A 20,559-nucleotide genomic window follows, 5' to 3' on the forward strand; every position below is an offset into this window, starting at 1 on the left:
CGGATGAGATGAGAGTAAATTACACCTCTCGTTGTGTCTCTCCTCCTCCTCTCACTTCATTTCCTCTCTCTGGACTGTCACTAATCACTATAAGCACTGTGACCTCTATAAACAGATTCAAGTATTCAAAGGTTTTTCTTGTTCTTTTTTTTTTTCTTTTTTTATAACACTGTTTGTTAATTTAAGGTGATGTAATAATTTTAATTATAAATAATTCTAATTAATTAATTTTGCATTTAATTTGATGATGATTATGATGATGATGTATAATTATGTATAAAAATGTGTCATGGATTTATTGCATTTTGGGGAAGAAAATAATACACTTTTATAATAAATCTTTGAAAATCAAAATCTGGATTTGTATTGTTTATGTTATTATAGAAAACACATTTTTACTCCTCAATGTTATGCCATGCACTGTATGTTATTTTCTGTATTCCAGCAACCATTGTTTTGAATGAGCTGAACTGGACTGAAGCACTGGAAGACGTCTTTAAGAAAAACCGAGAAGATGATCCAACGCTACTATGGCAGGTGTTCGGCAGCGCTACTGGTTTAGCTCGCTATTACCCAGGTATGAGCTTGTAGTGTCTGTTTAATTCAGAACTCACATTTCAGTGCATATTATTATCAGAATCAAACACACACACACACACACACACACACATCCTCCACTCCACTGTCTCTAATTGGTAAACATAGCATGTAGTCCCAGCTCAAATTACACCAAATTTTCATAACAAATTATAATATCAAATATCTCAGCAGAGAGTATTCTTCTGAGATTTAGTGATGAGAGAGGAGAAAAGTAATGAGGTGCTCAATTCATTTTCATTACTTTCAGATTTGTAACTGGTAAGGCTTTAGTAAAAAATGTTGCATATAAATAGTTTATTAGCCACCGTTGAACTTCTGTCCCTTAACGGCTTTATAAGAGTTAGAATTTCTCATATCTGTCCTCGTATTTTGCCAAACCTCCCATGACCTGGGTGATTTCTCATTTTTGAGTCAACTATTCCTTTAAGATTGCAATATAATAAGATGTGGGCTCCCAACCATTGATTGTCTCCTTATAGATACATATACGCCTATAAAATATTGATGTTCTTGTAAACTTCAATTCATCATAGTCGGCAGAACACTGGTCGATTACTTTGTTACAGCCAAATCGCAGTGTCTCAGACTATCTGTCGGCACTTACAGGTGCAATCCTCTCACTAAATGTCAAAAACGTGGGATGCCATTTATGAGGAAACACGTCTTGTTAGATGTTCAGCTGTGATAGTCACAGTCGAGCACCCTCATTTGCACCAGGTTATTTTGTCCGTTAAAGAGAAAAATCAAAACTGAAATTCCACTGGGGCCCTTTTTTTTCTCATGTCAGCTCACTGCAGTCAATATAGACCACAAACCTCCCCCCTCTGGACACAGAAACAGGTTTCTAGCGAGGCTCACTAATGTGCTCACGACAGAGACGTGACAAATCAAATGAAGTTTGGGATCAGGGTTCACTCATATTTCTATATCCTGTCTCTGTCCATTTAGCTTCCCCTTGGATGGATGCCAGGAAAACGCCCAGTAAAATCGACCTGTACGATGTGCGCCGACGACCTTGGTACTAATACGTATTTCTGTGTGTGTGCGCTTTGAATTCTTTTTCATTTGTTCCCTTTTTACTTCAACCTTCATTTCTTTGTTCTCCCAGTTTAAAATTCTCCTTGAATGTGCTCCAGAACATTTCTTTCTTTGTATCCAGGTATGTTCAAGGTGCCGCATCGCCCAAGGACATGCTGATTCTTGTTGATGCGTGAGTATTATGTGTATGTGCTTTTTAAATTATGAATGTTATAAATCTTTTTAATATGTATTTAGTCTTAGATGCTGTGCCGCAGATATTTATATATATATATATATATATATATAGAGAGAGAGAGAGAGAGAGAGAGAGAGAGAGAAAGATGGATGTGTAGATATATTAACATACCGTTTATTTAAACATTGTTGCATGTGAGCTTTTATTAGGGCTTGAAGGCATAGTTCACCAAAAAAATAAAAAAATAAATCTGTCATCTTTTGCTTACCATGCTGTTAAATAGTGACAGAATTTTATTTTTTGTGTCAACTTTCCCTTTAACTTCTATTGTGTTTGCATTGGTGTGTTGCAGGAGTGGAAGTGTATCAGGACTGACCCTTAAACTGATCCGAACCTCTGTCAGTGAAATGCTGGAGACACTTTCTGATGATGATTATGTCAATGTTGTCCATGTAAGTAAGATCACATGCTGTGTGCACACTGCAGATTTTTGATTTGTCAACCATAGGACTCATTCAGGGTTTCTGCAATGGTTTACATTTACATTACAGTAGCATTGCATTTTCTCATTCTGCTTATTACACACATTCACATACATTTTTCCGATTAATTCTAGAACATTGTTTTGCTGCAGTAGTTTTTCTAGGATGAGTCACTTTTGTTGTAATATTCCTAATTTGTAATTCATACTTTGGACAACGCCCATTTATCATCTGCTAAATGACAATCCAATGTGAATAGTGATACTGGAAGCAACATTTTTGCATCTCGACACATTAAACACGCTCTCAAGTTCTGTTGATAAAGGGGTTGTTTTCTTTATAGTTGCCAAATGAATAGTTCACTCAAAAATAAAGGGTACTCACTCTTTGGCCATCCAAGATGTAGAAGAGATTGTTTCTTTATTAGAACAGATTTAGAGAAATGTGGTAGCACTTTATTTTACAGTCCTGTTCCTCATGTACACACTATGTACTTATTATAGTAATTACAATAACTATGTAATAACTAGGTACTAACCCTGAACCTACCCCTAAACCTAACCCTACCCCATGTAGTTACCTTGTATTACCAGAACTTTCTTAGATAAATACAATGTAAGTACACTATAAGTAAATGTTAGTACACGTACTGTAAAATAAAGTGCGACCAGAAATGTATTATTAAATCACTTTTTCCCCATTGGATCCTCTGCAGTGAATGGGTGCAATCAGAGAGTCCAAACAGCTGATAAAAACATCACAATAATCCACAAGTTTTAACTTTAAACTGTTGCTTCTGGCTTTCCATAATATCACTTTCTCCAGTCTTGTCTGAATCAGAATATGCACAATATCAAGAATATTTACAAGTGAAAATAATCCAAAAACAGTCCTAAACTAATATAATAATGGATTTTGATGTGAGAGGACACATTATTATAGAGTATTGAGCTTTAACTTTAAATAAGTAATGGTTCTAATGATGGATTTGTTTCTTGTAAACACACAGCTTTTCACTTCAAAAGCCATTAATTGATGGACTGTGATACTTTTATCAGATGTTTGGACTCTAATTTTGACGGCACCCAGAGGATTCAAAGGCAAGTGGTGCAATGCAAATGTTTTTCAAATCTGTTCCGATGAAGAAACAAACTCATGTACATACATCATGGATGGTCTGAGGGTAAATTTTCATTTTTGGTGGAATATTCCTTGAACAAATTAATAATTTGCTTACCCTCATAGCCCATGTGAAGTTTGTTCTTCAAGAAAGATGCATTTCAGTTGAGCTGTCAGTATCCAAAAAAAGTGTAGCTTCACTGCATTAGCAACTATGTGGATCTAATAAAAGTTGTTTTTCACTACTCAAAAGTTTTGAGGGTTGCAGAAAGTGCTTGTCACTTCCATAAAAAAATAAAGATGTGTGTAAATAGCAAACTGTGTGTGTACAGAATGGGATTAATTGCTCAGAAAAGTGTGACAAGCGTATTTAGTTGCAGCTGTACAGTAAAAATGGAACAAGACATTGTTACTCTGAATTCAATTTAAAGTGAGGAGTTTTTAGAGTTTGTGGGATGCATGTTGCGGTGTGATGCAACAACAGCATGTGTGTGTGAGACAGAGAAAAAGAGAAAGACAGAGGAGTTGTAATGAAATATGGATCTGGCTGCAGCTTGCCACTTGAAAACAGCCGCTTAATGAAAAGGCTGTTTCTGGGCTCTCTGTGCTGAATTGAAAATGGCTGGACGAAGCGAGGGGAAGAGATCAGCCTGAGTGAGAAAGAGAAGGCCAGAGAAAGAGGGAGGAAATTGCTATATATCATTCCTTTTGGAAGGAGCCCCCGATCCATCTTGGCTTGCTGATCTTTTACTCGGGTGCTGCCAGTTTTTTTCTTACATTTTCCTCTGACCAATGAAGCTCACAGGATGCTCATGTCGAACCCTGTCATGTATGTTGTAGGGGACATTATTTCTTAAAGGAGCAGTTTACTAAAAATGTTGATTTGCACTCATGATGTTCCAAAACCTGAAGTGATATTTTGAAGTGAATTGAATGAATGGAATGAAATGAAGCCAAACAAACCATAAACTGTCATAAAAGTGGTACATATGCTGTATTCCAAGTGTTATAGAAATATGAGAAATGCAAGTTGAAAATAAGGCCTGGCTGATGAATGATTCATTTGAGTCATATCATTAAATGACTCTATGACCTTCACATAATTTGATTTTTTTTTCACAAATTGCACTGATCTGTTTCTGGGACAGCTCACTTTAGGAGAAAATAATAGCTTGATTGTATGATTGAAATATGATTGTATGACTTGAAAAGACTTAGAATATAGTGCATTTGCCACTTTTATAAAGCTTTTATGTTGCTTTTGTATCTTAAGCTTGAAAGCCTCAGTCTCCATTTCTTGTAACTGTATGAAAAATAATAATAATAATAAAATAAAAGTCATACAGGTTTGAAATGAACGATCACACTACATTTTTGTACTCAGGGTGATATTGCCTCAAAACCATGCTTGGTATCCGATTTCATAATCATCAATGAATAAAGTTTGATTTCTTTATTGTTTTCACTTCTCAGAGGATTTAGAGGTTTTCTTGCATTGGAAAATCACTGTTCCGATAAAGGATTAGCTCTGTGAGATCTGTCAACAGGATTCGCTTCAGGGAACGTATGCCAATGAGAGTGCAGTGTTTTGTTATGTGTGTGAGTGTGCTTGGGTGTATTAGAGCGTAGATGCATCAGTTGGATACCCAAAGATCAAATTTGGAGTGTGCGTTTGTACAGATCAGCAGTTTGAGAGCATCTGTGGTACTGTAGTTTTAAATAAAAGGGCTTTGTGGGCATTGTGTTGGTTGAATTTATAAATCTATCTATAATCTATAATATGTTGTGATTTTACGGACAGTCGATACCCACCAGTATAAACAACGTGTTCTATAAATATGGTAGCTATTTAGTTTATGAAAGGATGGAGGAGGATTATGATCAATAAACAGTTTTATGTCTTTAGCAATGCAATACAAATAAAATATCTAATAATTTCAGTTTTAATTAAGCTTCTTTCATGAACATGTTATAAATTTAGCTTGATAAACAAAGCCAAATCTTTATTTTGCAAGATATATTATGCATTTCTGTCAAGTTATATACATATACACACACACACACACACACAAACACACACACATATATATGTGTGTGTGTGTGTGTGTGTGTGTGTGTGTGTGTGTGAATGCAGCAAAGGGGTTCTCGACTGTTTACTCATTTTAACAAAGCTTTGTAATATGATGCCACGTACACAGCCACTAAGGCTCTTATAACAATAGCTCAAGGATTTCATAAATCTTCATACATTTTTGAAAAGCCAACTGAAGGAAATTATGAGATTTTGCCATTCGATCATACAGTATTTGTGGGCCATGCAGTCAGTTACAGGAAAAAAAGGGGTTAGGGTTATGATTTTGAATATAAAATGCATGGCCAACCAATTTGTGTTGATTATACAATTTAATAATCAATTTACAATAATATTAAGTAATTAGCATTTTTTTTTATAAAAAAAAAAAAAATTCTCATTCTCAGTGTACCAAAAATAAAATGTGGTTAAAATAGACTTGATTCTCACACATTGCATGGCATATTTATCAAACCATTTTAATCAAACCATTATCAAAGCAAATGTTTAACCTGTTAATTATGCTGCATAATCTGGAATTAATTAAATCCATAATTAAAGTATTTTTAAGGCTGAATCAAAGTAGCTGATACAGATGCATGCTTGCTTCTTTCATAGATACTGTAATGCTCCATTCAGCCCTTCGTCCTAACATAAGAGCTGTAATCATAGATGGTGCATATCCATGCAAATGTGACATTTATTTGAAGGTGAGACAAAGGTAATATGGCATATTATGATAAAACAGTCTTCTGCTTTGCTGGTCAGCTAAAGTGTCTCTAATTTCAATCATTGTCCAAATAAATATTTGATTAGTTGTATATGAAGGCAAATATTGGATCAAGGTTATTGATGCTCATTAGAGCTCTGCTGTGGCAACCGCCACTGAATTGTTCAAGGATATTACCCGATTCATCATTTATATTGACTCATCTGTGGGGCGGATTTTCATAGGAAATGATTGACTGGTGCAATTGACCTGCAGCATGACAAACAATTTGAACGGTGAACATAAGATTACAGCTTCAAATTAGTCCCTTGAGGTAACTCTGGGTTTAAGAGGTGGATTTAATGCAGCACACGTGTCCATTTCTCCGGCTGGAGATGAAGAATGGAATAAGATGCTCGATTTATGAATCAGGTGCTTCTGCTTCTCAGAACTTTCGATTTAGAAAAATACTCATGTGTGTCTCTTCAAAGGTTTCAAAAGATAGAGATTCAAAGTTGTTTGTTGTTGTTTTTTTTTATGGTTTTTTTTGTTTGTTTGGTTGTTTTTTACATTTTCCAACATATCAGGTCAGTTGTTTTAAAAGTAGTTTTTTTTTCCCACTGTGGTCTGGAATACTTTATTCTGGTTGATCAAGCACAGTGTTCGCCTATTTATTTTTGTATAATAATTTGTATCACTCCATGCTCTCTTTCTTCTCACATATTAAAATAATTTCAATTTAAAAATAAAGTAATATAAAATGTATTATGTATATGTAAAAAATGTAAATGTATATATATATATATATATATATATATATATATATATATATATATATATATATATATATATATATATATATATATATAATTAAATTAAAAGGTTTTATTAAAAATGTTTCTGGTCATTTTGACCCAAATTGGATACTTATTGTATTGTAAATGCTATTTAATTAATTGATTAAATTGGAATAAAACCTTTTTACTCTTGTGGCGTTCCCAGTGGTCAAAAATGAATGGCCTACAAAAAGTTGCTCATAAATTTGTCCTTATTGTTCTGAGCTTATGGACCTCAGTTTTTGAGTGAACTTTGACAGAATTATCCACGAATAATGCTTATTACACTCAAAAACTGAGGTGCAGAAGCTCAGATTAACAAGGCCTGTAATTAATCAGTTTATTTATTATTATGTTTTATATAAGTGTTCACATAAAGACGACGAGTTGAATCGGAATTTGCCTGTTTACATATCATTATGAGAGATTTACAAGCATTTTACATCTAATAAAAAAAAAAAAAAACATATTAGATAGAAGAGAAAAAAATCTAAATTAAAAAAAAAAATGAAAAAATGAAAAGAAATGAAAATTAAAAATTGGTTTCATTTTGTAAGTTTCCAAGGTGGGACAATGTACAGTCAGCTGGTCATTATTTACCCCAACAGACCCCTTTGGGGTCATACAAGACCCTTGTGCTCCATAAATACTGTTACTATTTTTATTTCACCATAGGACTTTTAGAAGAAGCAACCAATGAAATTGGAAATTAATACTTAAAGCATAATTGAAAACTCTTTTAATTCCCCTGAGTGGTGAACGAGCAACCCCAGAGAAATAAAACGTTCCTCTGGGGAGAGACGTGACACGACAGAACTAGAACATTCTCGTTATAATCAGCGAAGCAATCTACACCGTGAGTGCGCGCCGTCTGCTGTGTGTAGGGGTCTGTGTATCATCAATGTGTCCTATTCCTCTATTTATAACCCGCCGTATGCTGAGAGCAGTGAGTCACGGGGGCCTCCATGGCGATAATTCTGAGCATTAATTAAATATTCAGTCAATGCTCGAGCGACTAATCGAACCGTGACTCATGGGTTCATTCAGCAGACACTGACATCCAGCTCTTTCGACAGAGCACAGACACCTGATCCCACAGTTACATCATTGACGGGCCCCTGTGTCCTAATCAAGCAAACTCTCTTTGTGTCTGGCCACAGATTCAAAGTCAGGAAGCCTTTTGAGTCGACATGAATGAAAAATAAGCACTGGATCATGAAAAATAGATGAAAAACTGCACTATGGTAAACATGGATGTTTGAAGGTTTGTTCTGCTTGCACAGGAAGTGCATCATGTGCTTTTGCATGTCCTGAGGGAGAGCTGGAGATATAGTAATCATTTTAATTTTAGCATTAGCTTGCACATACTACCTCATTAGCCGTAATGGTGCCATAATTGACTCGCACCTGTTAATCATTCTGACTTTTCCCATTGTTGGGGTTACAGGAAGCGCCGTCTCTGGGTAAGGTACAAATTGGTGTCCAATTAAGCACTATTGACTAACTTAAAATGATCCTAGCATGAAATGTAACTAGTTTTACATACAGGCAGTGTACTTTCCTCCCCTTTAAAATGGTTAAAATTGTTAAAATCTTCTCGTTTTAATTGTTAAAAACATAATTTATTATTTTTACTCTCTCAGCAACCAACTTTTTTTCCTTAGTAGAAATAAAATGCTGAAAAAAAAAAAAAAAAAAAAAAACATTACAGAGGTTGGTCTTCAGCTTCTTAACTGAAAATAATGTCTACATTTTGAGAAGAAAAAAAAACCCTTTGAATAAATATTGAATTATATTTTAGTAAAAAGTTTTTTTTTCCTATTAAAAAAAAGTTTTAATTGACTTAAACATTTCATTAATTTATTTTTAATGTTTCACTGTCAAAACCAAATTTTTTTAATATATATTTTTTTTTTTATTAAAAATATTTTTTATCAATTACTAAACTAAATAAAAATAATTATGATCTGGGCCTTAGCTAAGGTTTTTAGCTTCTTGAATATATCCATCAATTTAAAATTGGTTTGTAAATTGAAAATAATCAGTAGAATTAGTATTCAATTCAATTGTAGTAAAAATAAAAAGTTTTAATTGCCAAATAAATTTTTATTATTATGTTGTTGTCTTTATTGTTTCACTCTCAACTAACTAGCTTTTTTATTGTAAATGTTTATTAATAACTAAATTAAATAATATTTGATCCCTACACACCACATTTATTTTATTTTATTTGTATCTATAGCTATTTAAATGTGATTATTTTAAAATAAACTCATTAAAATAAATAGAAGATAAAATTGCTCATAGTATACATTTTGAGTGACTTCATTTTTAAGATTTTTTATCTTGTTTGTGGACTTTGCCACAAACTTTGTAGAATTTGCAGTATGCTGTTTTTCCTTCTTTTTCCTCCCACATTCATTCTCTCTCTCTCTCTCTTTTATTCTCTCTTTCCTTCCTCTACCTAAGTCTATTTTCTTGTTCTCAATCTCTCAAGCTTTGAAGTAACAGGTTCACAGGGGTCAGCCGCAATAAGTGACAGAACACAGAGAGCCCTGTCTGAACAGAAAATTAGAAACTTGTAAGGGTATCCAGCTTGTCAGCTCAAATTATTTTCACCACTGTACCACAACACATGCGCATAACTCACAAACACCTGCAGAGATTCTGACCCCAGAATAGAGATCTTTTAATCACACAGACTTTTCTTGTGATTCTAAAAAGTCTTGCTGTGAATAAAAAATGAGAAGACCAGTGACTTTATTAACTTACTGTATGCCTCTCTCTCCTCTTTTTCAGTTTAACACAAAAGTGAATAACACCGCTTGTTTCGACCACCTGGTTCAAGCTAACGTCCGCAATAAGAAGATCTTAAAAGATGCCGTGCAGAACATCACAGCAAAGGGCATCACCAACTACACCAAAGGCTTCGAATTTGCTTTCACTCAGCTGTCAAATGTATGAGTTTTTGCTTTTTCGGGGAGATTTTATATTGAAAATGTATATTCATTATTTCGTCTTAGTCCCCGGCAGCCTTAAAATCTTCGCTTTGTGTGATTTCTCTTCATGTTGGCTGAAAATAATGATGTGTAAGCTTATTTCATTCTGCATCCTCTTTTTACCTGATGTTAAAATACTGTAGAGTCTGATAAATACAGTTTAAATGGTATCTTTCCCTTCAGTCACTGATGGATTCAATCATAAGCATCTTCTAGTAAGCCTCAAGTCAGAGGCTGAAATCCTGGAATCACATTTGCTTTTTTACTAAAAGGGTTAAAAGGGTAAAAGTAGTGTTGTATTGTTGTGTTGTGCTGACTTCTGCTGGTCGGTGTGTGTAACTGCATCAGATTGTGCTTATTTCAGCCAAACGTCACCAGAGCAAACTGCAACAAGATCATAATGCTGTTTACTGACGGAGGCGAGGAGAGAGCAGAGGAGGTCTTCAGCAGATACAACATTGACAAGAAGGTGTGTGTGAAGCTGCATTTCAGTTTCTAATCAATCATATTAAACTAACACCAACATATTTGTGACTGTTACAAAATAAAACATAGGTTACATTTCGAACAATTTCATTTGAGATAAAGTTGGTTATTACAGTATTGTTAAGACTGATTGATGGATGGACGGATTGATTGATTGATTGACTGACAAACAAATCAAATCAAGCTCACATTCTCATAATGTTTCTAAATATCTTCAAAGTTATCTCAATTTTTTTTTCCTTCTCTATGTTTGTTCTCATTAATATATTACAGACTTTACCATATATATATACTGCTGTCAAAAAAGTATTCATGATTAATTGCATCCAAAATAATATATTTTAGTTGCATAATATGTGTGTGTGTGTTGTGTATATTTATTTTTTATATATAAATACACACACATACAGTATATAATTTGAAAATGTATGGTTTTATAATGTATTTACATACATACATAATGTACACACACACACACACACACACATATATATATATATATATATATATATATATATATATATATATATATATATATATATATATACTGTATATAAACATAAAATATTTTTCTTAAATATATACATTAATGTGTGTGTGTGTGTGTGTGTGTATATATATATATATATATTAGAAATGTTATATAGTAAGCTCTAAAAGAAGGTTTCATATGATAAGCTTTAGGGGTGCCAATAATTCTTATCCATATATTTTTAAAAGAGTACACTATTCTTATGGTTGAAATTGGTACTAAATAAATCATAAGCAATTTCTCAGAAACATTTAAATGAAGATTTCAGTAATTATATTTAGAGTTTATTTTATTCTACATTATATTTGTACACTTTATTTCATAATTATCATTTACACACATTTTATAACATATTATAGTACATTTATTGAGGGGTGCCAATAATATTCATTCATTGATTATTTTAATTTTTTGTGTGATCTTTTTGGGGTAATACAATAACGGAGCTCTGAATCTGAATGCTATGCTGTTGGATTGTAGGTGCGCGTGTTCACATTCTCTGTGGGTCAACATAACTATGACACCGGGCCAATAAAGTGGATGGCCTGTGCTAATAAGGGTAAGGATTGCTCAGTCTTTTTTTACCCCCTAGTGGCAGTAGCACAAAAATAATTAGATTTACCACTGGATTGCAAAAAAAAAAATAATAATAATAAAATAAATAAATAAAATTTGATAATCCATATATGTTCTCTAGGATATTTCTATGAAATCCCATCCATTGGAGCCATTCGCATAAACACACAGGTCTGTATGGTGCCAAAGTGTTTCAAATGCGACTCGTGGTTGTTTAGAAGTACAGTATGCGAAGGTCTAAGGATGAGCAGTCATTGATTGCTCTGTGTTGTTCAATGCTGTGTAGGAGTATCTAGATGTTTTGGGCAGGCCAATGGTCCTTGCAGATGCCAAACAAGTGCAGTGGACCAACGTGTACCTGGATGCTCTGGTACATCCTCCTTTTTAATGAACATCATAGAAATTGCGAAAGTGCATTGTGCTTGATTGTTTTTGTGTTCTCTTCATGACCTCAGGAGTTGGGCCTAGTCATCACAGGCACTCTACCTGTGTTCAACAAGACCAGATCCAGGGACGGGGGATCTCAAAGCCAGGTCAGGTCATCGTTTATCTCGAATTTAAAGTTTATTTCCTGAGATAAAAAGTTTGGAAAACACCACAAACTCTTTATTTGTAAAGTATCACCTTTCAGAATGTTGTATGAAAGAGAAATAATTAAGGCTGTGGAATGGGAATCGTGTAATGACTGAAAAATCAAAACATATCTATTTCAGCTACTTCAGAGTAAAACGGGTGACCAAACAGGACAAAATTTTATAAAATCTTGAACATCAGTTTATACATATATTATAGATGTCATAAATGTAAAAAAAAAAAAAAAAAAAAAAATCATTTTGAATTGTGAGATAAAAAAGTCACAATTGCCTTTTTAAAATTGTATCTATGATATATCAGTGACAGAAATTGATACACGTCCAAACATTTCCAAAAACTTTCATAGTTGTTGTTATTATTATTATTATTATTATTATTGTTGTTGTTGTTGTTGTTATTATGATAATAACCTAAACTTAGCTATCCATGCTATCCATGATCTTGATCATGATATTGATTTGGTGTTCAAAAAACTTTTATTTATAATCTCTTTCTTATTATTTATCTATTTTTATTTGCAATTTATATATTTATTTTATTTTATTTTATTTTTTATTTCTTTATTAGCTGTGATTATTTTTTAGTTGAATAAGTATACATTTCTTACAAAAAAAATAAAAATAAGAAATCTTACTGATCCAAGACATTTCAACTGTATGTATATAGTATGGTTCATTTTGTATAAATATGAATGTAAAACCTGAAAAAGTATTTATAAGTTTGATTCTATGTATTTACTGTAAAAGGTTTACACTTTCTCTAAATTAACAGCAGCCTTTGTCTAAAATATAAAGATTATTTCTTAAATGTGAACATGTTGTAACATACATTTTTATTTTTACAAATAAAACTTTTTGTACATATCGTTTTAAACGAACACAGGTCCTTAAGTGCACAAACAAGAACAATATTTCAAACTGAGCCCCAAAAGCGGGAATGAAAAATTCGAATGAACACAGACCAGAACACCAGATGTGTCATTAACAGACCCAATACTCTAATAATAGCCCAATTCTTGAAACAAACTACTATTTTTGTCACGTTTAATGGGGATAAAGCTTCTACTGACGCAAACGTGTAAACCTTATTATCTCTTGAATGTATTAACCATGTGGACAGTGACCTTCTCAGCAACACGCCATAAGTAGCAGCTATGGAAAATAAATACAGTATCTTATCCTAAAGTTTCCTAGCTGGGGGTCGAAGGATTCGTACATTGTTTGTCTACTAAACCGCTTGACCTCTGAAAGCTGCCGTTACTTTCCACTCAGCAACTGCGTCACTGGCCGCTTTGATAAGGTCAATATCTATTTCCTGTATGGGTGACGAGCATTGAGGCCGTTTAGATGTGTTGCTCTACACCTTCACGTAATTTCACGGAGGTTATTTTTGCCCAAATGCAACAGTTTGTGTTCTTGTGAATTCTCATTCAAGGTTTTATGCTTTCCAGCTGTAGTTTTGCCTCCATATTTGTTTATAAATGTCAGTCCATTAAAAGTCAGAGTAAAACCGTTGTGTTTTATGATCTCTCCTTTAGCATCAGAACCAGTTGATTTTAGGAGTGATGGGGGTGGATGTGTCTCTGGATGATATCAAAAGATTGACGCCCCGCTTCACAGTGAGTACCGCAAACACATACTAGTTCAACTCACGTATATTCATGCGTTTGTGTTCCAGTCTAATAAAAACATACAAAATATAAGTAAAAAGAATAGTTGATATTCTGTCATTACTTACTCAGCCTTATTCATTTTAAACCCAAATTGTCCAAATACGCTTTTCTTCTGTGAAACAACAATGATATGATGAATGTTCACATGTTTTGTTTGTTTGTTTAGTTTTTTGACAAAATAAAACAAAAAACAATGTGAATGAGGACTTAAAGACAAGCTACAAAAATAACACAAAAGCATCATAAAATAGTCATACAAAAGTGTTGATTATAATTGTTTTTAAATGGAAATGTGAATACATCTTCATGTACATACTGTTCAAAAGATTGAGCCGTGTAAGGTTTTATGAAAGAAATTAGGTAAAAAAAACAAAAAAAAAAGATAATTGTGACTTTTTATCTCTGAATTGCGAGTTTTTTTTTCAGAATTGCGACTTTATTTCTCAGAATTACATGATATAAATTCACAATTGCAAGAAAAAATGTAAGAATTGTGAGATAAAAAGTCGCTTTTTTTCAGTAGCTGTAATGGGCCTCCATATAAAGTACATAAGTAACAAAAACGTTTATAGTGTTACAAAGTATTTTTATTTGAAAATATTCAGCTTTTCTGCTGAATATTCTAATCATTAATGAATGGAAAAAAAATTAAGGACAACTATTTTCATAATTTTCGTAGTAGGAAATGTTTCATTAGCTCTAAATAAGAATATAAGAATGATTTCTGAAGGATCATGTGACACTGAAGACTGGAGTGATCGCTGCTGAAAATTCAGCTTTGATCACAGGAATAAATAACTTTTTTAGTTATATTAAATTATAAAACTGTTATTTTAAATCGTTATAATATTTCACAGTTTTCCTGTGTTTTGATAAAATGAATGCATCCTTGGTGAACATAAGAGACTTTGAAAAACATAACAAATCTTACCAACCGCAAACTTTTGAACAGTAGTGTAGAATAAAATCTGAAGTGTCAGTCGTGCCGCACCATTTTGAAGTCTAAGACGAGACGGCCGAGGCTTCAAAAGACAGTATATAGCGCCTGAGTTACAAGCACTATTTATATGGTGCTTTTATGGTACTTTATTCTCAGATTTGGTGCTTGACAGCCCTATTTGCTTTTCATTGCAAGAGGAAAAAAACTTGAGAAGAAAGAAAATCTGGTTTCGGGACGACGTGAGGGCCCGTAAACGGCGACGAGTTTTCATTTAGGGTGAACTATTCCTTGAACGCTACATAATTCAATTTATAAGAGAACAAAGCGAAGCTCATGCGTTAGATGTTTTCTTTGCGGACTCTTTGAGTCGCTGTAATAAGAATAACACGGCACGCATAAGATAAATGCGCTATTGTTCTGCGGTCCGCCGTCTTGCGGTTTCGCCTCCTTACAGTAAGATCACTCTTAAGAGGACGTAAGCCCTTGTACATTACATCTGCTTGTACTTACATTTGATTTGTAAATGGTTGTGATTTTCTGTTAAGCTCAAAGGAATGTTTCCAGATGAACCGACACATTTGATTAACTCTAAGTGCTCGGGGGTGATTGACAGCTCGGGTCGATGTTCTCGGGGGATTTTAGACAGTACCCCGCTAGTGAGGGATTAACCACCACATCTCGGAGGAACCAGGCCCAAGCAGGGATTTGGGTTTGATGGTGGTCTTCTTTTTGGAGGTGTCCTCACTGTTCTCCTCTGATTTCATTTCAGATTGGTCCTAATGGATATTATTTCGCAATTGATCCCAACGGTTACGTGCTGCTCCATCCAAACCTGCAACCAAAGGTACCGAAGCATTGTCTCTACCCAAATACCTCAAATATGACATCACAACACATTTATGACCCATTTATGGCTGTTTGTGGTGGGAAACCATGACATACTTCTCTAATACGTTTGAAATTGGTGGTATTTTAACATTTGTAGTTGTTGTTTATCTCTATCTTTATCTCTATATCTCCCTTCCTTTTTGTGTGTGTATATGTGCTGCATATTTATGTTCATTCTAACCTACATGTGTGTGAGTGTGTGTGTGACTTTGAATGGCATGTATACATGTCTGTGTTTTCATGTATGCATTTATATCAAGCATATGTTCGGTATTACGGAGGACCAAGTTTAAGTAATGAATGTGCCATTGAAATTCACAATTGATGAAGCGCTGTTCTGAGTATTGCTGCTCTCAGCTTTGATGGCATATTGGATTTGACATGGATGAACAGGTTGTAAGGGAATGAAATCCATGAAAAAGGTTGCACTAAAACTTAAAAGCTGTCCATATATGGATTTTTTTTAACAATGGTCTCATGACAATACAGTATAATTGGCTTTAAATAATTGTTTGGAGAAAATACAACACTCTCTACTGTTAAAAATGTTGGGGTCAGTGAAAGTAAGTAAAATATGGACAAACCCAGCGATTGGGTTGTTCTGACCCAGTGGTTGGGTTAAACATTTTACTCAACTGTTGGTTGAAAATAACCAAATCTATTACATTTATTTCAATAAAAAAAGGTATCAGCATGACTGTTTTCAACATTTATAATAATAATGTGTTATTTTTTAAGCAGCAAATCAGCATTGTAGAATGATTTCTGAATGAAAATTCAGCTTTGCTTGCACACAAGTAAATTTTATTTTAAAATATATTCAAATGGAAAATATTTATTTTAAATTGTCATTATATTTCACAATAGTATAGTATGATCAAATAAAAATGCAGCCTTAGTGAGCATTATAGACCACAAAAGATCAAAAAAAAAAAAATCTTGCTGACCTTAATTTTGAACGGTGGTGTAATCTAGAGCTTTTCAAATATGATTTTATATTAATGTAATCTCATAGATTTGTTTTCTTCTAAATATCGCAATTATACTTTAAGTTGTTGTACAAGGATTCATTTAATCTCCCACAGTTCAATTAATGAAGAATCAGGTTGTCATGGAAGCCCATTTCACCACAAAAAAAAAAAAAAAAAAAAACGTAATTTCATTATGAATAATTTTCACTATGTTAGATTTAATTACATTCCATGTCATAATTATGGCTTAAAATGTCAGTATTTAAGCTTTGTATGTCATGTTTCATAATTATGATTTATCAAAGCCAGTATTTTTTTTCCTCTTATGTGGTGTTTGGTGCTGTTTAAACTTTCTGATAGGAATTCATTGTAATGCATTGAATTTTGACATATTGCAATATCCTAATAGCCCTAATATTATCCCTTTTTTTTCCTTCTATTCATATATTTTTTATAGGTAATACCACATTACATTTATCCATCCCATGACCCAATGGGAAGATCAATCATCTGCGAGTGATTCAGCTCATATCGCTATTGACAAGTGTATCTGACCTCATATGTAAAGCTGTAGATTAAGAATGTACGAACAGGCATTTGCGGTCTGTAAGCAGCCACTCACATAGCTTTTTCTTTGGATCGGAGCACACAGCCCCTCTGCTGGGTGAGCTTTTCAAATCGCCCGAAGTAATACGCCATGCTTCTGGCAGCGAACCTGCATACATGTTTCTCAATGCAACTCCTCTACACTTTTTACAAATAAGTCTGTTTGCAGGTTCCTTTGATTCTGGCATCCAGCCACACACATAGGCCAGTCTGTGTTTCATCGTTTAAACAAAGAATGTGAAAAAGAAAAGAGATCATGTGTATGTGTTCAGGGTCATAGTTTATCCTCGGACTGGATGGTAAAAGCACCGTCCATCACCCCAGTCTCAGACAGTCCCAGCCCACCATGACAGTCCTGCAAGTTAAGGAGGTAAAATGCATTAAATATATTATGTCTGGATGGCTGTAGATTGAAAATTGTTTAGACGTTTTCTGATTTAAGCTCAGAATGCAATCGCAAAGAGTTATACATGTGCAGGACTTGACAATAAGGATGACTCGGGGCCAGTGCGAGATCTAACATTCATCGTAAACATTTGGTTTATTTGGTTAAACATTCATGTTTTATGATTATGCTAATTTGAAGTAAGTAACCAAGGTAATGTTATCCAGCATGCTAATGGAGTTTTTTGTTGTTGTTGAAATTGTGACTTGTGATAGTAAAGGAAGTGTCAAACTAAATAGTAATGTTTTGCACCATATTCCATTGCTTTCCAAAAAAATAAAAAAAATAATTGCTTTTATTTTCTAGTTACAGGACTTTTTTACATAGTTATAGGAAGTTATAAGATATTTTTGTGTGCATATGGTATGTGCATTTGTAATTATTGCTAATTAAACCCTAAAGAATTAATTGTATTCAAATTAAATTGTATTTAAAAAATAAATTAGAAATCAAGTTATATACACTACTGTACAAACGTTTGCGGTTAGTATTAGTATTTATTTATTTATTGAAAGAAATTAATACTTTTATTCAGCAAGTATGCATGAATTAATCAGTGAATACTTTAAAATTATTAAAATAAATCTACATTTGTTTTGACTATTTCAAATAAATATTTTTTAAACCTTCTATTCTTTAAAAAAATCCTGAAAAAACCATCACTGTTTCTACAAAAATATTAAGCAGAACAAAAGTTTTCAGCATTGATAATAGTAAGATATTAATAAAAATATATTAAAATAGAAAACCACCACTTGTTTAATTAGAGTTAACCTTTGCAATATTACATTTAAAGCAATAAAAAAATAAAAATAAACTTTTAAACTATCATGCATTTATGGTATTGCTTTAAATGTTATATTGCAAAATATTACTATGATTTAAAAAGTGATCTTTTTCTATTTTTGTTTTCTAAAAATCCTTATTGTTGAGTCCTGATGTGTAACTGCCTGAGGACACCTGGCTTGTGAGTTAGGGCAAGTGCTGAAACATGTCAGAGTTATTGCTGAAATGTTGGGTCAGAGAAGTATGATGTTTGCTGTTAAATCGGCATTAAAATAACAAAGCTCCAGGTCTTATATATGGAGAATATTAACTTCAGTCCACAAGCCAGTCAAATCCAGCATAGAGAACACATTTCCGTCCTTGGCGTCAGTTAGAACCAATGTTATGACTTATTTCCATCTTGCCTCAAAATTCCATCCACTAGCTTTTGCATTAAAAACTCTCCATCTTTCATATGGAAAAGACTTTACCAAAACAAACTCGTAACATAACTCGCGAAAAAAAGCATTTTTTTAATGAGCTCACCTAAATGATTAAAGGCATAGAAATGAAGGAAATGCATGCGCTATGACAAACATAAACGATAGCGTTATTGCTCCCAGCGGACTCCATTTGCGAAACAGGCTTTGTGATCCGGTCGGTTTTACTTTAGTTTAGCTAGCCGACTCAGATCGCATCAGAAGGCTTGATCTCTCAAGGACAGATGGTGAGATGCGATCTGGTGTGGCCGCAGATCAGCAGGCTGATTGAGAGAGACACGTAGGCATGGATTGAATCTCTGAACCGTGGATGCCGTACTTAACCCTGAGCAGTGCTGATATGCAAACACAAGCCACTAAACCATGGGGTGCCAGATCTACTGGAAACAGTTCAAAGTGCTCCGCCAGCATCCAGCGGTGCAAAACACATGACTGAATTTGTCGGCTAAAGTTAAGAGAAAGCAACCACTCCGAACGAAATTCGGAGAGTCTTTCAAGGAGACTTTGAACACTGCAGGAAGCGCTAATTTGATTTTGACAGCGCAGAAATTGAAGAAACCCTCGTAGTATGTCAGCCATATGTTGTCTGCTCGCCAGAGATCGAAATAATTGTGTTCAAACAGTAGGAAGGCCTACACGATGGGAATCGATTTATAGCATGCACTTTTATTTCTTTTTCAAACATTCTCATCTATGATGGATTACTGTGTTTTACAACAACAGCATTAACAAGTGTGGTCTCTTTCAAGGCTTAAGTCAGTTTTTGGCACCCATAAATAACCCTCTTTCTGTTTCCACTGAAATCCTCTTCATATTTTCTCATTAGAACAGGATTCAGAGCCGTCAACGCAGGCTAAGTAAAAAGCTTGCTCTTACGTTCCCTGAGGTGAGACCATGCAAACTGTGGTAGATCTGTTCTGTCATAGAAATAGAGTGAAATAGTGCTCAATAGCTTGTTTGGCGCCTATAGTTGAAGTATGATATCCAGTAATCCTTCCTAACCATAATCTTAGAGGCATTTTACTGTAGTGCATACAGTATATTACCAAATACCATTATTGAGCTTACTGTAGTCTTAGAACCCAGAATCGCAGAGTTTGTGATAGTTGTGCTACATATAAGTATTTCTTACACAACACATGTTTTCAGCAAGAGGAAGAATAAATAAATCCATTCCAATTTCTTTTAGCCTTAATTTATGTTTTTTTTCAATTTCCACCATAGGCAGAATAAAAAAAGGAAATCCTAGACTTCATTTATTTATTTAAATTTGAATTTAAAATCAATTAGCATTCAGATTTTTATTCTAGGTTACATCTTGCAATTCTTTTTTTCTTCTACACTGGAATAAATTATTAATATATATATTTATATAAGATAAACTTTTTTATCTCTCAATTCTGACTTTTTTCTTGCAGTTTTGACTATAGAACACACAATCAGAAATGCAAGAAAAATTAATAGAATTATCAATCTTTTTCCTCACATTCCCAAGGTTAAATCTTGCAATTTTGACTTTTTTTCCCCTGAATTCAGAGCTTACATCCGACAC

At 33.7% G+C, this 20,559-nt stretch overlaps 1 protein-coding gene across 2 annotated transcripts in view; it reads left to right on the forward strand.

The window, feature by feature from the left end:
- LOC127977265 (voltage-dependent calcium channel subunit alpha-2/delta-1) overlaps nt 1-20,559 on the forward strand; it is a 92,607-nt gene that overhangs the window by 40,312 nt on the left and 31,736 nt on the right. For both annotated transcript variants that reach the window (XM_052582052.1, XM_052582051.1), the window contains exons 7-18: nt 446-577; nt 1,549-1,618; nt 1,760-1,810; nt 2,169-2,268; nt 9,833-9,991; nt 10,397-10,501; nt 11,531-11,609; nt 11,748-11,797; nt 11,913-11,996; nt 12,082-12,159; nt 13,758-13,838; nt 15,602-15,676. In XM_052582052.1, the coding sequence (XP_052438012.1) occupies nt 446-577; nt 1,549-1,618; nt 1,760-1,810; nt 2,169-2,268; nt 9,833-9,991; nt 10,397-10,501; nt 11,531-11,609; nt 11,748-11,797; nt 11,913-11,996; nt 12,082-12,159; nt 13,758-13,838; nt 15,602-15,676 (1,064 nt within the window). The remainder of the gene's footprint in view (nt 1-445; nt 578-1,548; nt 1,619-1,759; nt 1,811-2,168; nt 2,269-9,832; nt 9,992-10,396; nt 10,502-11,530; nt 11,610-11,747; nt 11,798-11,912; nt 11,997-12,081; nt 12,160-13,757; nt 13,839-15,601; nt 15,677-20,559) is intronic.

Source organism: Carassius gibelio, chromosome B18 (assembly GCF_023724105.1).
Source record: "Carassius gibelio isolate Cgi1373 ecotype wild population from Czech Republic chromosome B18, carGib1.2-hapl.c, whole genome shotgun sequence".
NCBI classification, from domain to species: domain Eukaryota; kingdom Metazoa; phylum Chordata; class Actinopteri; order Cypriniformes; family Cyprinidae; genus Carassius; species Carassius gibelio.